The 18,236-nt window shown below is 42.9% G+C and overlaps 1 protein-coding gene across 3 annotated transcripts; it reads right to left on the bottom strand.

Moving 5' to 3' along the window:
- Positions 1-4,442: 4,442 nt before the first annotated feature.
- gdpd2 (glycerophosphodiester phosphodiesterase domain containing 2) lies at positions 4,443-18,173 on the bottom strand. 3 transcript variants are annotated; one of them, XM_088989820.1, is made up of 16 exons: positions 18,024-18,173; positions 14,441-14,637; positions 13,644-13,747; positions 13,465-13,558; positions 12,978-13,037; positions 12,787-12,885; positions 12,589-12,682; positions 11,276-11,421; positions 8,917-8,999; positions 8,254-8,413; positions 7,851-8,057; positions 6,653-6,801; positions 5,468-5,615; positions 5,174-5,256; positions 4,993-5,019; positions 4,443-4,847 (listed from the first exon to the last, which is right to left on the bottom strand). In XM_088989820.1, the coding sequence occupies exons 2-16, from the start codon at positions 14,516-14,518 to the stop codon at positions 4,736-4,738; spliced, it is 1,644 nt and encodes a 547-aa protein (XP_088845946.1). In that variant the 5' UTR covers positions 14,519-14,637; positions 18,024-18,173; the 3' UTR covers positions 4,443-4,735. The 3 variants fall into 3 exon arrangements, with proteins under 3 accessions (XP_088845946.1, XP_088845944.1, XP_088845945.1); XM_088989818.1 differs by having other exon boundaries at positions 14,441-14,533; positions 18,024-18,160; XM_088989819.1 differs by lacking the exon at positions 18,024-18,173 and having other exon boundaries at positions 14,441-14,952.
- Positions 18,174-18,236: the final 63 nt, after the last annotated feature.

Here is an 18,236-nt window from a genome sequence, read left to right as displayed (position 1 = left end):
CAGGTGGTTGCGGGCCTCCCCTGCGCGCAGCCAAAGGCTTGCCCATCGTCAACTTTGGCTCCAGGTCGGTGACTGTGGGCTTCCACGGACGGGAATTCAAGTGGAACTTTATTGTTGCCTCGATCACAGTTCCGAAAATTGCTGTAGATTTTTTAGGTGCTCACGGACTACTTGTGGACATTGCTAACCGTCGTTTGATTGACGCCATTTCTTTCGCGACTTTCCCGTGTGAGGCTGGAGGGCTCGGAGCGTTAACACACGCAAATTATTTAACGTCAGGTAACGTTTACGAACATCTGCTGACCGATTTCCCATCGTTAACTACTATTACTACTACTTTTCCAATTCCGATACGAAACACGGGGTAGAGCATTTCATCCCCACGGTCGGCCCGCCAGTTTTTGCCCGCACTCGTCGCCTCGACGTGGCAAAATTGGCAATGGCGAAAGGGGAGTGCGCTACGATGGAGCGCTTGGGCATCGTGAGGCGTTCCAACAGCCCGTGGGTCTCACCATTACACATGGTGCCCAAAAGTGACGGTTCTTGGTGGCTGTGCTGTGATTTTCGTCGGCTTAATAACATAACCACACGACTGTTACCCCATCCCGCACATTCAAGATTTTTTCGCACGTTTGGCCGGCGCCGTGATCTTTTCTAAAGTAGATCTAGTTCGCGGTTATCACTAGGTGCCGGTACGGGCATAGGATGTGCCAAAAAACTGCGGTGATTACCCCCTTTGGCCTCTTTGAATTTCTCCCCATGCCTTTTGGCTTGAAGGGGGCGGCACAGACCTTTCAAAGACTGATGGACTCAGTCTTGCGAGGCCTTGATACGTCTGATGTTGCCGTAGGGGCGGTGGTTGAGCAGCTTGTGGAGAACGAATGGCAGCCCCATGCATTTTTCAGTAGGAAGCTGCAAGATAACGAAAGCAAGTATAGTGTTGTCGACAGAGAGTTGTTAGCACTCTATCTTGCAATGCGCCATTTTCTTTTCCTCCTCGAGGGGTGCCGGTTCACCGCATATGTGGATCACAAACCACTCACATTCGCCATGTCAAAGGTGACCGAACCGTGGTCAGCCCGACAGCAACGGCATTTAGCGGCCATTTCGGAATTCACGACATACATTCAGCACGTGGCCGGCAAATGTAACCCTGCTGCCGATTGCTTGTCACGCGCGTTCATGTGTCCAGTCCATCTCGGGGTGGATTTTTCAGAGATGGCCACCGCCCAATCTGAGGATCCGGACATCCACGAACTCAAGGCAGCAGGCGCGGCCCTGAAACATGAGGAGGTAGCACTGTGTGAAGGGGGTCCCACTCTCCTTTGCGATGTGTCTATGGGTCGCGCTCGTCGCGTAGTTCCGCAGGAGTGGCGTCGGCGAATTTTTGATTCAGTCAAACTACTTGGGGCCAAGTTTGTCTGGCCTGGGTTACGAAAGGACGTCAGGAAGTGGGCAGCTGCTTGCGTGGCATGTCAGCGCGCCAAAGTCCGCAAGCCTAGAAACTTTTCCAATTCCGGCCAGGAGAGTTGACCACGTCCATGTGGATCTGGTCGGGCCCTTTACTCCTTCGCAGGGTTACACACATCTCTTCACGATGGTCGATCGGACAACTAGGTGGCCGGAAGCAGTCCCCCTGTCCTCCATGACCTCGGCAGATATAACACGCACATTTCTGTCGTCCTGGGTCGCACGTTTCGGCACGCCATCTGACAACACTTCGGACAGGGCCCCCCAGTTTGTGTCCGAGCTCTGGTCAGCCATGGCGCAGTCCTTGGGTGTGCAGGTACCCCGCACTATGGCCTACCACCCGCAGGCTAACGGGATGTGCGAACGTTCCACCGGTCACTTAAAGCCACGCTACAGGCCGCGCTATCGGACAGTAACTGGGTGGGTCCTGCTCGGGTTACGTTCGGCCCCGAAAGAAGACCTTAACCCCGCTGCGGCAGAGTTAGTTCTCTGCCAGCCGCTCTCCGTCCCTGGTGAATTTCTGCCTGAAGCTTCGGGTGAACCTTCTTTCCCCTTTTTACCAGGAGAGCCCCTGACTCCAGCACCATTTCACCACTGTGTCCCCAAAGTATTTGTTCCGTCTGCTCTTAACTCAGCCAGGTTTGTTTTCGTGCGTCACGATGCCCAGCGCTCTCCCCTCCAGCCGCCATACGATGGCCCGTTTCGGAGTCCTCGAACACGGTGAAAAGAGTTTTGTGCTCGATATGGGTGGGCGAAGGGAGGGCATTTCAGTAGACAGGCTGAAACCGGCTCATTTAGTTGCGGGCGAGGACATTGCGCCGGCGCAGGTTCCACGTCGTGGACGCCCCCCGAAACCTCCAGCCTCACCGCGGCATGCCAGGGTTGAGTGTCATTCCCCAACTCAAGTCTCACCCAGGTCACCTGCCCGAATAACCTGCACCTGCACCACCGAACGAAGGACTGCGTAGTCGTTGTGGAAGGCTGGTCAACCCCCAAACAAAGTTTTCACCTTGACTTTCCTTCTGGGTGTTCTGGGGGGGCTGAATGGCGGGCACTAGGACCAAGGATCTCACCCAGCAGGTGCCCGGGAGGGGGCGGGTGCATGTTACATATACAGTAAAGTCTCGTTATATCGATATCGGATATATCGATAGTCCCGGTTATATCGATACTATTTATATGCACGCACGGAGAAAATTACATGCAAACAGGGTCGGATATATCGAGAGTCCCGGTTATATCGATATTTTTTCGGACTCCCTTGAATATCGATATAACGAGACTTTACTGTACTTCACTGCATTTTCTGTTTGAGTTAGATCCATTTGTTAGCCATTGAAATAAACACGTCTCCACATTCAGTCGTGTGTGCTCTTTCCTCAACGTGTTTGATTGTTTACGTTGCTCAGCCCGGTGGTCTAAGGCAGTGGTCCCCAACCTTTTTTGCGGCACGGACCGGTTTAATGTCAGACAATATTTTCACGGACCGGCGCATAAATACAACAAAATAAAATGATACAAGCATGGAAACTGTTTTTTCCTTTTTTTCTTTAATATAATAAACGTGAATCCATTGTTTATTTTTATGCAACTTTATTAGCAGAGTCCGGGTAACATCGCGCCAACAACAACATATGTAACATCGTCTCTGCCCCTGAACGCTCTATGGCAGAGGTCCCAACCCCCGGCCCGCGGGGGAATGTTTAAACGTACCTTCAAAATAAGATACACCACAAAAACAAGTACAAAGCGCATGAAAAATACAACTCACTACAACTGAATCAGTGGGACCCCTGAGCATGTTTCTCTGCAAGGTGACGTTACCATCTAGGAAAAATGGGAGACAATGACACCCGAAGTTTCTTGCTTATGTCCAGTCTACTCCTTAGTTTTGTTTTGGTTGCTGTCACTGCGGAAAACCCCGTTTCACATAAATAAAATGTCGGAAACGGCAACACGGTTTTCAGTGCTGTTGTGGCGATCTCGGGGTATTCTGCCATCACTTTAATCTAGAACACCGGCAGAGTTGTTGTCTCAAACTGTTGCGCTAGTCCTTCTGGCAGCAATCTTAGCGTTTTAACTGTAACCAAAATGGTAACTTTTCGTAGCGATTGAAAGTACTCACGAGAGAAATGATGCACAGCAGTGTCAATCATTGGTCTGGGAACTCGACAAACAATTTATTCTGCGCATGCTCTTAAAAAGGCTTCACAATTTCCGGGTATCACATGATCAGCTCGTTTCGCAGGTGATATAAATCATGAAATTTCCTCAATCACGTCTTTGCATCACACACACTTCAACACACGCACACTCAACACAAACATACTTTTAAGTCTGCCATCATTTGCGAACTCTAGCAGTTGTTCTTCCTCTTGCACGGGCATGCTGGATTCATCTGGTTTGTTGATAAATGGGCCAGGGACCGGTATCGGTCCGCGGCCCGGGGCTTGGGGACCTCTGGTCTAAGGGTTATCGACCTCACAGTGCAGAGGTACTGGGTTCTAATTGAGCTCCAGCCACCTTACGTGAAGTTTGCATCTTCTCCCCGGGCCAGTGTGGGTTTTGTACGGGTACTCCAGTTTGCTCCCACATTCCAAAACATGCATGGCAGGAAGATTGAACCCTGCAAATTGTCCCTAGGTGTGAGTGTGAGCGTAGACGTTCGTCTTTGCGTGTTTGGCAATCTTGGCACCCAGTTTAGGGTGACCCCTGCCTACTGCCGGAAGACACGTGGGATATGCTCCAGTATCCCCGGCGACCCTTGTGGGGATAAAGTGGATTGGAAAATGAACGAATGTTTGCGTTGATACAAGATTTTTTTTGGTTCATTTAGTCATGATTTGTGGTTGTGTGCAATTTTTTTGAACATCGAAGGTACTTGAGTAAATACTAAACACAAATACCATTGACACATGCTGAATACGTTCAAGGCAAGTGCGCCGTAGTCAAAGCAAAAACACAATCAGAGATTAAAGTCAATAGGATTTAATTAGTCATTGTGGTGAGTTATCAAATGAACAAAAATTGGAAGTCAGTCTTCTCTGGCAGATTTAAGTCAACAAACAAATGTGTTGTGCTTGCTCAGTTGTAAGGCCATTACAGAGCCAGAATGAAACATGAAGATCACTGCAATACAAAAAGTGCACTTGATGTCTTGTATTTGTGATCAATTCAAGCATATTGTGGAATAATAAACAATCCTCCGGTGAAGTGGTTCAGGTTGACAACAGCTGTGCTTTCTTTTATCACTTCACCATGGGCCTCAGATGCAGTACGTTGTCAGTCGTAGTTGTCTTTGCACTACTTCACAGTTGGTAAGAGCAACAGCTCCTTCTCCTTCCAGGTCAACAAATTCTCCCGTTCTTTCTTTGACGCTGGCAAAAAGAGCAAGAACAGTTCTGATGTTTATCTTATCAATTTTTTTGGGGGGGATCGAGTGTCTTTCATTAAAAATCAACCAACGAGTGTATTACAGCCTTAATGTAATGGATGTGTTTCATCTGTAAATGCAAACCTTACCTTTTCTTTTGTAGCAATGACTTCCGACTGAATGACGAAGAGAGAGAGAAAGAGGGAGAGAGAGAGAGAAATAGAAAGGGAAAGAGAGAAAATGAGAGAAAGAAAGAGAGAAAACATAACTGAATTAATTATATCCAGATCTCTTCCATAACATTTTTTTCAATTGCCTTTACGGTCTTACCGCTGGAGGAAGTACAATCCAAGAATCAACACAACTGAAACAACATCCACTGTAATCCACGTAATTGTGTAAATCCGATGGGGCTGAAACACACAGAGTTGGATTACCCACACACACGCTGTCTATTTCCAAGCCATTCAGGGAACATAATGTGCCGTTCTGTGATTTCTCCAGTCTCTGTTGCTACCTGCTGTTGATGCTATTAACTGGGTCGCCACACAAATGTCACATATTGTCATCAACGGGTTGCAACAGTGAGATTGGAGGAGTGACCGAAAGGCGTACAACTTGTACCATGATCCAGTTGGGCTGCTGCACATCCCTGAGCAGGTGGCAGGCGTTGGTAGTGACTGAGCTGACCCCCGCGCACCACAGCAGAGAGAAGAGCCATAACTCATTGACCACCCAAGTATTCACCGTCACATTTTGATCCACAAGGTCCCTGTTGCAAACCAAAAACCGCGGATGCATATAAACAAAATCAAAATGACTGTACCGTATTTTACGGTGTATAATGTGCACCGGAGTAAAAGGCGCAACCCCAATGAACGGTGTATTTTCAAACTTTTTCCATATATAAGGCGCAACGGGACCAAAAGGCGCACCTTCAATGAATGACAGATGTTTTTCAAATATAATAACTAAATATATATAAATTTTCCAAATACTAGGCGCACCACATTATAAGGCGCTACAGTAGAGGCTGGGGTTACGCACAATTTGTTCTACAGGGGGAAACGGAGCCAGTGGCTGCTGACAGTAGGTGCAAGACCTGTTCTGGCTCAATATGACTTCACACATAAGGCGCACCTGCATATAAGGCGCAGGGTAATCTTTTGAAGTAAATCAAGATTTTTGGGTACGCCTTATACACGGGAAAATACGCCAATTTGGTTGATGTTGACATTTTGTCCTGTCACGGCACGCAGAGCGTTTTTTTCAAGTCAATATTTGTCCTGTTTCCATGAATCCCCCTTAATGCTTATGAGGATCAAATACACGTACTACAAAAATCATTTGAAACTCAGATAATTATGACAATTTGAAATTCATCACATTTGGTGTCAAAGTCAAGGTCCGAGGGCCAAATCCAGCCCGCCACATCATTTTTTTTCGGCCCGCGAAAGCAAATCAAACTTGTGAAATTTCATGATGCTTGCTAAAATCCTAACCAAAATTTCATAGTTTTGGATGTAAACCACAAGAACAGTCCTTATTCTTTACTTCAGATTTGAAAACTAGTTATTCATTAATTTGTTGTGCGCTCTATATGTAATAGATGGAGGGGATTAATGTGGCCCACGGCAAAAAAATACTTTGACATCCCTGGTTTATGCGATTGATCGATTATCTTGTGCGTGGGTCTGGAATATGTCCTCGTAATAAACGGGTTCACACTACAGTAAAACAAAATCAAGGAGTAACATTTTTGGAGGGAAATGTTTGTCAAAGACATTCAGTCACCATCGCGCCTGTTACCTAATTTGTGCTGTGTTCAACTTGTTATAATGCAGATTGAGATGGTTGCCGCCGTCTTGAAGCATGCGCTGTTTGTTGTCGTACACGTGGATGAAGCCTGGAGCGGCTCTTTTTACATATCCTCGTTCTGCAGGTGGAAGCCACATGATCTGTACAATTAAAAAAAAAAAAGAATTGCATATGAAATTGAAATGATTCTCTCCCGGTGATCAATAAAAAATACACATTTTCAAGGTTTCTTAGCACCCGTTTTCACTCTCTTGCTGTCAAGAGACTAGAGAGTCAAACTACTGTAAAACATCACTTTGGCAAAACAAAAGGACGATTCGCTCACCCAGATCTCGAAATAAGAGCCGTTATGTGCTTGCTTCTAGCTGTTTAGTTGACACGCCCAATTGTGTGTTTGCTTCTCGCTGTTTATTTGGCACGCCCAGTTGTACATGAACTTAACACTGACACATTAATAAAAGCGAACCAAGCGTATTTTGACGGCCAAATGTTCAAGCAGACCGCAGATATCATCTGATCAAAGAAATGTGAAATTTGATATGGTACATAGTCCACTTACTTAATGCTAACATGATGTGTCTCTTTCCACAATGGGAATAATCATCAGCACAGACAGTATGCGGAACTGTTGCGGCTTGGAATTGATGCGGATTTATGTGGAACAGGAGATGTGAGACAGTCTCTTTTCATCAATGGGTGCTCCAGCTTCATTTGGCTTTCAACATTTGGCTTGTAGCAGACGTGCGCATTGACAGCCAAGATACACTGGTGAAAAGGACGCTTTGATGTTCTTCGCTTTCATCTAGAACTGCTTCATACGACAGAGGATGCAGAAAGTGCTTCATTGAATGCCTGTCTGTGTCTTTTGTGTTGTTTCACATTATTTGTTACTGTGTTTTCTGTTGTTTTTTTTACTTTAAGATGGCGCTGCGAGAGTGACTGTCTTTATAGCAGTTCCTGTATTTTGTTTTTCTACTTCTTCCTTTCCTTTCTTCTTACTTTCATCACTTTGCTGCTGTTAAATGTAAATGTCTCCACTGCAAGACTAATTAAGATTAATCAACTCCAATCCAATAACACTTCTAGAAGCGTTACCCAAACATGTGACCCTATGACCTAAACCCGTGTTTGTAAAGAAATATAATTGGGTCACTGGATGGTGTCAAGGATAAATGAGCATGAAGCCTACCAGGCTTGGATCCACGTCAGACAGAAGAATTGTTCTGACCACATCCATTGTGTCGGCCATCTGGTTGGGACTATAGAGGTCGAATATGACCGAGACATTGTGGCTCTTGGCGAGTTGCAGGAGTTGCAGTAAAGACGGAATACTCTGATTTCGGACTTCTTCTTTATCCGCCACAGAGAGCTGGGACAATGAGTGGAAAGGATCTTTCTGGAAAACATCAAATGCATATCATCACAATCTTCACATTAATAACAAGAAAGCCTTTAATAGTCCCATAATGGGGAAATTTGCACATTTACATTTAGTTTTGTTCCCAAAAGCAGTTTACTCTTTAATCGCTATCGCAGTTAAAGGGACATTTGGTATGTTTAATCCAAATGTACATTTAACAGGTAGTGCTTACCTGAAGGAACCATTCACCCGCGTTCAGACTTTGCAAGTCCTTCCAAGTCAACTCGGTGCTCATTTTGAAATCCTTGTGCGGAAACTTTTCTTTAACATCTGTAGTTCTTCTAAGGAAGCCCAAATCTTGATCGTGCATCAAGAATGGAATTCTGTCCTTACTAATTACAAAAACAATTTGGGAAAGAATCAACATAATGCATATCTCTTCAATAATATTTAAACTTTTCAGGCACCAAGAATGATAATCTTTAACCTGATAACACAAACTGGCCAATCTAGCGACCGTTGTCCCTGACAGGTTTCAATGAGGAAGTCAAACCAAAAATGTATTTCAAGAATATGTTCGACGGAACCCAACTAGTCAAAACAAGGCATTCTGTTAAACATTGCACTGGAGCAATTTCAGTTCAGCAGTAAAATCCACCCATCTCACGGGGTTGCCTTTTGGCACTGTGACATAAATTTTCAGTCGACTGCATGTGTCAAAATGGCCGCCCGCTGAGATGGCTAAAAATAAGCGCAATGTGAATCAAATAGGTGTTTACGTTACTGAAGACACATAGAACATATTGTATTGTGAATAATTTTTTGGACTTGACTTCTTGACTTCCCCTGCCCCATTCCCTTTAATTATATGATAACATATACTGCTGGCCTGTACCTGATCTGCACATCTGTCTCAAAGGCCTTCACACCACAGAGGAGGCTCTTCTGGAAGGACATCATCGTGTTCTCGGGAGCCAGCTGAACACAAACATCACACATGGTGAGACACGCGCATGCGCACACAAGCGCACACATAGAAGCTGTGCCTAGACCAGACATGGGCAAACTACGGCCCGCGGGCCACATACGGCCTGTTAGGCTTTTTAATCCGGCCCGCCGAAGTTGCCCAAATTATAGTAAAAACAGTATCTAAAACTCATGACAAAAAGTTAGCCAAGAACAGGGCAGATAACTGAAAAGTTGCCTGGCCCAATTTTCACAACTTGAAGCACAATGAGACAACTAACCACATTAAAAAAACATTGTCACGAAGTATAAAGTTTTTTTTTAAATCAAGAATGCACCGACTACAATTGCTACTTTGCTTAATTTACGATAAATGTGCATGGCTGTAGATTTTGCTGCAGTAGTCAATTGTCATTGCGGTGCACAATGCAACGTTTGCATTGCTTTCTACGAGCCACTAAGCCCCTTTCATAAGTCTCACGTACACTTCACAGTCACGGTTTAATGTAAATTTACGTTTTGTAGCATCACATATATTGTTAGCTTCTTTTGAATCTTTCTTCTGGGCTGAGGTTCTGTGCATCTATTTTGGAAGATGACATGCAATTGCACGACTTTATAACGCTTGCGAAAGTCCGGAAGAAAGAAGCAGGCTTCTGATTGGCTGCCGTGCCGAGTATGCAAATTTCAACTGCAGGTAGTCTATGTTTGTGTGCTCGGCGACGGTACACGTGTATTGTTTGCGAGTGAAGGCGAGGGCGTCAGTGAGGAGTTTGTTGAGCGCGCGGTCAGGACAAACCATCTATGATTTGGCGGAATTTAACACAAGTAGGTATTATTGAGCTTGAATATTTCGTTGTGTAAAAATGTTTTGAATGTTGAAAGTGATTCCATTTTTCAATAAATGTTGATTTCTTTAACTTTGCCCCTTCAATGAAAACTTATTAAAAACAGACGCAATCTTGATAAATCACAGTGCATATGTTATTTTAATCTATTTCCATTTCCTCCTCCAAGTATCTGCAAAATAGTATGTAAACGCCATATTCCTTGAGACAAATTTATTAACTGATCAGGGATATTTTTCACATTTGAAAGACAGTTAATAAATTGGGTTGTAGTGTTCTTACTGTGCTATGAGGTTTGTACACACTACATTTAAAGGACAACCGGCACCTTTTTTTTTTGTTTCCCACTGACATCAGAAAAACGTTTTATAGCATCTAAAATACCCAAATCAGGCAGGCTGATATTTTTAGTTAAATGAAAAACACCAATAAAAATGACTTCAAAATGCATCCGGAAATGGCCAGTTTCAGAAGGTCCCACCCCCCTGTTCGTGATGTCACGCCCAGACGTCTTGCCTTGCTCGAGAATCAAAACAATGGCTTCGGATTCGGAGAAGATGTTTTCTTGTTACTCATCCAGTTATGAATATGATTCAAATAGTTCTGAAGAGGAAAGCATAAATGTTTGCAATTGATTCAAGGAGTCCTCCCATATCAATTCGAGCCGTCAATGACAGCAATGTAACACCCAGAAAATGCAGAAGATTGCGCCCAAGCTCCGTTGGAAATGGGCTGATTTGTCAGCTGGGAATTTGTGTCAGCGAATATCAAATAGTTGTCTTGGTGCAACACACAATGATTCGCCATGGCGTTATTTATGTGTTTTCCTTCTAATTTTGCCATCAACACGGATCAACACGAAGTTTTCAGACCAAACAAAGTACCCAAAATGCATTGTATGTCGCTTTCTCGGTCAGGGGCGGTCCAAACATGACGTCACATGGGGATCGTCATCAACTCGAAAACAAGACTTCATGAATATTCAGCGCAAGTCTTAAAATGTAAACTATAGCTATATGCTGTGGAATCTTTGTAAAATACACTCAGTCAAAGTCATTTGAAGTGATTTTACAAATTATGGACATAACTTGTCCGGAGGCGTCGGTTGTCCTTTAATGCTTTAGGTTTAGTATTTCCGGCCCAAACACTCCCTCCAAATGCTCCTGGCCCGGCCCCTCTGTCAAATTTTAGAACCCAATGCGGCCCGCAAGTCAAAAAGTTTGCCCACCCCTGGCCTAGACAAACAATGTCATGCTGAGTTTTCTTCTAAGCTTGTTTGTGAGCCAACCGCAAACCGCAACCCCCTTTGTGAGTGTGTATCGGATACCTGACCCAAACACTGGGGGTTCACACCAAAGTCATGAGTGGAGGAGGATGTATAGCGCTGTGCAAGTGCATACAAGGCCCATATTTGGTCACGCAACAAAGATGCACGCTCACCATCGACGCGCCGCGGTGGCCGATGAGCTTTGGCTTTGGAGGCAAGTCGCTGGGGTCGATCAGACAAGGTGATTGGATGACTAAAGGACACAAGAGGACGGCTGCTGACACTGCAATGTACAGTGATGCCATCAGGAAGCGAGAACCTGCTCGAAGAGAAAAATAGACGGGATTGACTCACAGGATTTATGATTCTTGATACATTTTACTGGGGCAGAGTTGACCAACATTAATTGACCCGAGGCACATCTTTTACTTTAAAAAAAGCTCATGCCTCATGGCACACAACCCCCAAAAAAGTCACAAAAGTATGACTATAATGATGCGACTTTTGTTATCGTGAGGCTCCTCAACAAAATAAATTCTTGATGCCAAGGCAAAGTACTGTCTAAATCACAGGTGTCAAAGTCAAGGCCCGCGGGCCAAATCTGGCCCGCCACATCATTTTTTTCGGCACGTGAAAGCAAATCAAACTTGTAAAATTCCATGATGCTTGCTAAAATCCTAACCGAAATTTCATATTTTTGACTTCGGATTTGAAAACTAGTTATTCATTAATTTGTCGTGCGCTCTATATGTAGTATGTGGAGGGGATTCAACATTCTAATGGCTTCCCCAAATTCATAACGGCCCTCGAGAGGAATCCGTAACTACAATGTGGCCCGCGGCAAACAATTACTTTGACACCCCTGGTCTAAATGAACTTCAACCCAATTCAAAATAATTAATTCGTTCACTGCCATCCCCGAATTGATTCGGGGATTGAAAATATGACGTGGAGCGCCATTTCCAAATTTGTTCAGGTTTTGGTTTTTCTTTGTGGGCTGCCGATAAAGTGCTGGTCAGACCTCTGGAAATGTTTTTTTGCCTTCCACGAAGGGTCAGCGTTTGCCTTTTTTCCATGTTAGCGCTGTGTTACAGCTTCTGCTATTGTTAAAGCGCTGTATAATCTAATATGTATGTGTTGCATTGTATTTTGGACAGCCACCCTCATTTCAAGATCATATAAATCCATATCATTTAGGAATAAAGAAGAGAGGTGAAGGTTTCTTACGCTGAGTTGAATGTTCTATGGGTCCTGCAATTTGAGTGAAAATGACAAAAACCCTGGCACTGGAGTGGATACATTTTTGCACATCGACTGACAGTGAATGAGTTAATTGGCACCAAGATACTACCTTTAACATTGTTCCTTAGTACAGAGAAGACATTTCAAGTATTGTTTTGTTGTTGTTTTTTATGTCAATCCCTGACATACAAAATGATATATTTTTTATGTGCAATTTCATAAACGCATGTTTTGCATAGCATACATTTTGTTTTGGCCATATGGAATCCCTGGAAGAGAAATGGGCTCAGCAGAACCAAACCTCCAAGAGCACCGAACTGCAGGAAAGGAGCAGTCGCCTTCCAAAAGTATAGAGCACACATTATCCACATGCAATTCAACACACATAAAACATACAGTGACCATCTGGCTATCGTGATGAAGATGCTAAAGCTATACCTACTTGGAGTGAGAGAAGAACAGTTGGCCATTCTTGCTTCCACTGGAGACTTATTCCAACAATTCCAAGAAAGATGAATAGAAAACCGATGATAAGGAGACACTTTGAGAGGAAAAAAAAAAAACAATTACAAAAAATGACATACTGTAACGTAAGCACAATCCAATTACGAGCAAATAAAGAAGTCAATTTACCTTATGTAGCCAATGTAAGTTGAGTGGTTCTTTCAGTACGATGTGGAACAAAGCAAAAAGCTAAAGAATGAAATTCACAGTGAGTCTTGGAAATACATGTACATTAAATTTAGACGGTGGAAGAAATCTTTTTCCTCAATGAGTGTATATCACAGGTGTCAAAGTCAAGGCCCGCGGGCCAAATCCGGCCCGCCACATCTTTTTTTTTCGGCCCGCGAAAGCAAATCAAACTTGTTAAATTCCATCATGATTGCTAAAATCTGAGCCAAAATTTCATATTTCAACCACAATAAAAGTCATTATTCTTGACTTCAGATTTGAAAACGAGTTATTCATTAATTTGCTGTGTGCTCTATATGTAATATTTGAAGGGATTTAAACATTCTAATTGGTTCCCCAAATTCATAACGGCCCTCGAGAGGAAACCATAACTACAATCTGGCCCGCGGCAAAAAATGACTTTGACACCCCTGGTGTATATTCTCACCAGCAGTAGTACACAGTAGCTGGTTATAATCGCCGAAATGATGGTCAGCAGCGTGAACCAGTTCACCCAGTACTTCAGTTTGGTGAAGGCCTTCCTAAGAAGGAAAACAATAGAGTAATATAGCCAAAAACAACAGGAAGTGGACTTGTTAGACAGTTTGTGTGCTCATTTTTGTTTACCAATTGACATCCTCTTGGTCATTCGAAGTAACGAGACAGATGTACATCCAGGACACAGAGAGAAGGGTGATCAGAGTGAGGAATGAGAACCAACAGCATGCGCACTAGTGTGGAAAAAGGTCATAGGATGAAGTATGTCCCACGTCTTTTTTTTCCATTACCTAAGACTCCTCGTAAATGTTGAACTTTACAGTGCAAAATTCACAACTTGACAGAATGCGACAGGATGGAATGTTAATCTGTGATTACATGCCGCAAGATTTCCAACAGTTGCTTTGGTGAAAAATGCAAGGAAAACTGCGACTGAAAGTAGTTTTATGGCTGAGCAGGCACTCTGGACACAAACAAGTAGTCGTAACAGTTAATTTTCCATTCGAACTCTCCACTTTGCGGAGCACTTTCCTAATTTCCCAGGACCTTGTGCACCATCGTGTGCATGCATTTTTCCACAAGATTCCAGCATACACTCAGCACTTCGCATTATCGTTTCACTCAGATGCTATTTGTTTTCTAATTTAATTCTAATTTATGTTTACGGGGATACTGGCGGGCTGGCCCAATGCCTACCTGAACCACTGTATATAGTTTGGTCCAACAAAAATCATCTTAAAGGTAATTTACAGTGCAAAACATCACAAATTGGTGGCCATAAATTAGCAAAAATGTAAAAAAGCAAAATTTAACTATAACACCCTATGGCTGGGGTTGACTGTTTACTCAATTTGGCTTGTTCACAGGCATAAATATGCAAGGTATATGACCGATTAAGACAAAACAAAGCATAAAAAGGTTTTTACTTTACTTTCCCCGGCTTCCCTGAAGCGTTTCCACTGGCAGCTGTAAAAGCCTTGGCAGCAAGCGTTGAATGCCGACATCTTTGTTGTCTTCTCCTTGAAGGCAGTGTAACAAGTGGAGGGAGATGATGGCGGGGGACCACAAAGGAAATTCTGTAGTTACCCACAAGGGGAAATGAGGCCCCATTCAGAGCGTCGATCTATGGCCAGTGAGCAGGACCAAAGAAAAGATGGGTCGAGCTAAGGATTTGAGAGGTTTCGATGCAATCGGTGCTTAATAAGACCGTCAATAGAGCCACACTGTGGTCAGAGCCATTGGCTAAATTGACAGTACAAAGTCCACGGCAGCTATGACAGTGCATAATGATGTCACAGCACAAACCAAGGGCCAGTCAAGCTTTCCCCTGCTGACCTGAGCATTATCACAAGCCCTGACCTACATTTTGTTGTTGTCGGGCAGAAACACTGTTTGAGTCAAAATATTATCTTTTTTTTAGAAATCGGTGGTTGTGGCCAATCACACCATTTTTTTGACTAGGGCTGATCAATAAAGCAAATAGACATTGACATTGCAATGTAGTACAATGCAATTTTCAAATTACAGAGGCTTTAATTTGGAGAAAAGCACCCCCACCATGGCCCAAATATTTTTGTATATTTAATCTGTATACATTATTTGACATATAATTGTGAATTGGGATGTGCATTTCTCTAATAGACTAATAAAAGTTTGACGTGATTCAGTTGGATAATTTGAACTGATAAGACAAAGCTCGTTTTGAGTGGGGCCCATAAGGTCCTTCTCCCGCCCTGTTGGGAGTGAAAGCAAATGTCGCTCAAATGTAAGTACAGTGAACTGAGTTGGGCTAGTTATCTATGAAAAACAAACGGGCTACAGTTCTCTCTCACAGAATACCTGCAAGGATCATTACTGTGGCCCCCTTCATTTTTAATCAATGATAATGTATTCTTTAACAGCATCGTTGTTTAACAGAGAAAACAACAATCCAACTTCAAGCCACATGAGCGAGCACTTACTGAGGGAGCCAAGGAAAACTCCCAGAGGAAACGAGTGAAAGAGTATAGTAAAGATAGATAGAATGACGAAAATTAACACAGGGGAACGACAATTGGACCAACATGGTGACAACAATGAGACTAGTAATAGTAACTAACGCAATTGTGTGACATTAACAGATGGATTTTAGCCGTTAACAGCGTTAAGGTGATCCAGGCTCAAGAAAGCTCGCTGAGCTGACTGAACTTACAATGGAAACTGCATAGGAGCTTTGAGACTGTACGCCGAAATCACAACATTGACACGGCGGAGAGGACAGCAAGAACTTGGCTGAACATTCCAAACACAAGCACAATAGGGGTCTTTGCTAAACTGGGAAAACAATAGTGTATTTATTGGGTGTGGACCTTTTTGGTTGGCAATCAATAGTGGCTCCTCATTAGGTGCGGCCGCAGTGTCGGTCTATTGCTTTGATACTTCTGTCTTATTTATGTCACTCTCTCTGGTTATGTTCTGTGTTGCAGTACATATGCACCTAAAAGCGTCATTTGACGATAATGAGGTTAAAATCTTAGCGAAAGAAAATACATGCTTTGAATGGGGAGTAACAAAAGAGCAGAACCCTTCACTAAATCGCCATGGCAGAGGGTGAGGTTTAATTCGGTTCGTTCTTAGAACAGACTTCTTAGACCACATACATAGGCTTAGTTATGCTGATCAGGTGATATAAGAGCAAATGGGGCAATCAGGCCAGTCATAGGCCCATAATCAGGCAGGACAATAGAAGTAATAAGTCAGGACAATAGTGGTAATCAGCGTAGCCTCAGGGAATAGTCCTCTGCTCCCCCCATCCTGAGAGCAGGGACCTATCATAGCAGCCACCGCTGGTCAGTAGGGATATAGATATATATAGGGCCAAAACTAACAGCAAATTTTAGTTCGCTCACAAAGCCTCTTGGATGAGAAGCGAAACGTCCAACGCCCTCAAAGTACAGATGATGGCTGAAGAAACCTTTTCATCATAAAGAGTTATTTCATTCATTTATTCAATCCCCCACTTTATCCTCACAAGGGTCGCGGAATGAGTTATTTTTTTTTTAGAATTCACATTTTGAACATGGTGGTATATATAACATGGATGCTAGTGTTTGCTTTCAACATTTAGCTTGTAGTAGACGTACACATTCCACCATGCTGTGCTTGATCCACTGCTGAAAATGATGCTTTGATCCTCTCCTCTTTCATCTAGAACTGCTTCATATAACAAAGAGGGTACAGCAAATGCTGAAGAATGAATGACTGTGTCTTTGTGTTGTCATATTATTTGTTATTTAGTTTTTTTTTTTGTTCTTTTAAGTCAAAAAGTCAGTCAGCTTTATTGTCAAATATGCTAACATGCATGACATACAGCACAGATGAAATTACTGACTTCAAGACGGCGCCGCGAGAGTGGCTGCCTTTCCAGCCGCTCATGTATTTTGTTTTTCTACTTTCATTCCTTTCATCACTTTGCTTCTGTGAAATGTAAATTTCTCCACTGCGAGACTAATAAAGGCAAATCCAATCCAATAAAGACGACTTTGACTTTGATTTTTTTCCCCCCAAGAACAGAATGTCTTTCCTAAATTATGGGATCAAATTGCTGAGTGTCTGGAAAAAAATAAATATCATTTGAGTTTGAGATCTAAAGAGGGAAATTAATCTTGTCAAATGAACATTATACATTATCAGATGTATCATCAAATAGTGTTTTGTTTTAAGACTAACTTTTCTTGTCCAATGTAAACCATGTGGATCCTTTTGTCATGTTCATTTTGGTTTTATCCCATATTTTATTTTAATTCAATAAAATTGATTTTCTTCTATGGTTATATTGGATTGGATTATATTTGCGTTTATTAGTCTCGCAGTGGAGAAATTTACATTCACAGCAGCACATTTATGAAAGGAAGATGAAAGGAATGAAAGAAAAACAAAATACATGAGCTGCTGGAAAGGCAGCCACTCTCGCGGCTCCGTCTATTAAAAGACAAATACTTTTATATACTATATACTACTCAAAGACCATTTTTTATTTTGTCTGATTAAAGTCCAAGTTCAGAGGTTTGCATTTATATCATTTTCAAAATCGGTTCATTTATTGGGTAAGCGGAAAATCAAGGAATCGCAGTATAGAGGGAATTGCATTTTAATAATGTTTTTTTTTTTTTGTTTGTTTTTTTTTTTTTTCATAAAATGAGGTTAAATGAGTGTGCAGAAATATGAGCACAATCAGAATCATGTTCTCCTACATAAACATCTTGTAGTTACTCAAATACAATATTAACCAAAGAGATTACACCTTAAATTGCTCAATAATCAATATTGAACACCGCATTGTTCTTCAATTGTTTTGGCATGTGCAGGCATGTGAATCATTCAAAGGAGAAACCGTTTGAGGTCTAGTTCTCGAAGATAATCAGATAACAAACGCATGACAGTCGCGTCTGATTAAGACCTTTAAATGCGTGACCATTCTTGTTTTCCCCCTCCGATACTTTTAAAAAGTTAAGTATGGCGTGTACTCACCATAAATCCTACTGGTCTTTTAAGCGAACATGCTAAAAGTGTCCGTGGCGTATACAGTCTGTGTTTTTCAGCATTAGCACTCGTGAAAAGAATACGAATTCGGCAATTCGCTGATGAATAGTGCAGGCTGGGGAGGGTGTAACGTCAGACGGAATTGGAAAACGGAGTTGTGTGAGCGCGTGTGTGTGCGTGTGTGTGTGCGTGCGCGTGCGC

Source organism: Hippocampus bargibanti, linkage group LG02 (assembly GCF_051943395.1).
Source record: "Hippocampus bargibanti isolate YZ-2025 linkage group LG02, ASM5194339v1, whole genome shotgun sequence".
Taxonomy (NCBI): domain Eukaryota; kingdom Metazoa; phylum Chordata; class Actinopteri; order Syngnathiformes; family Syngnathidae; genus Hippocampus; species Hippocampus bargibanti.
This window is presented reverse-complemented; position numbering and strand designations above follow the sequence as displayed.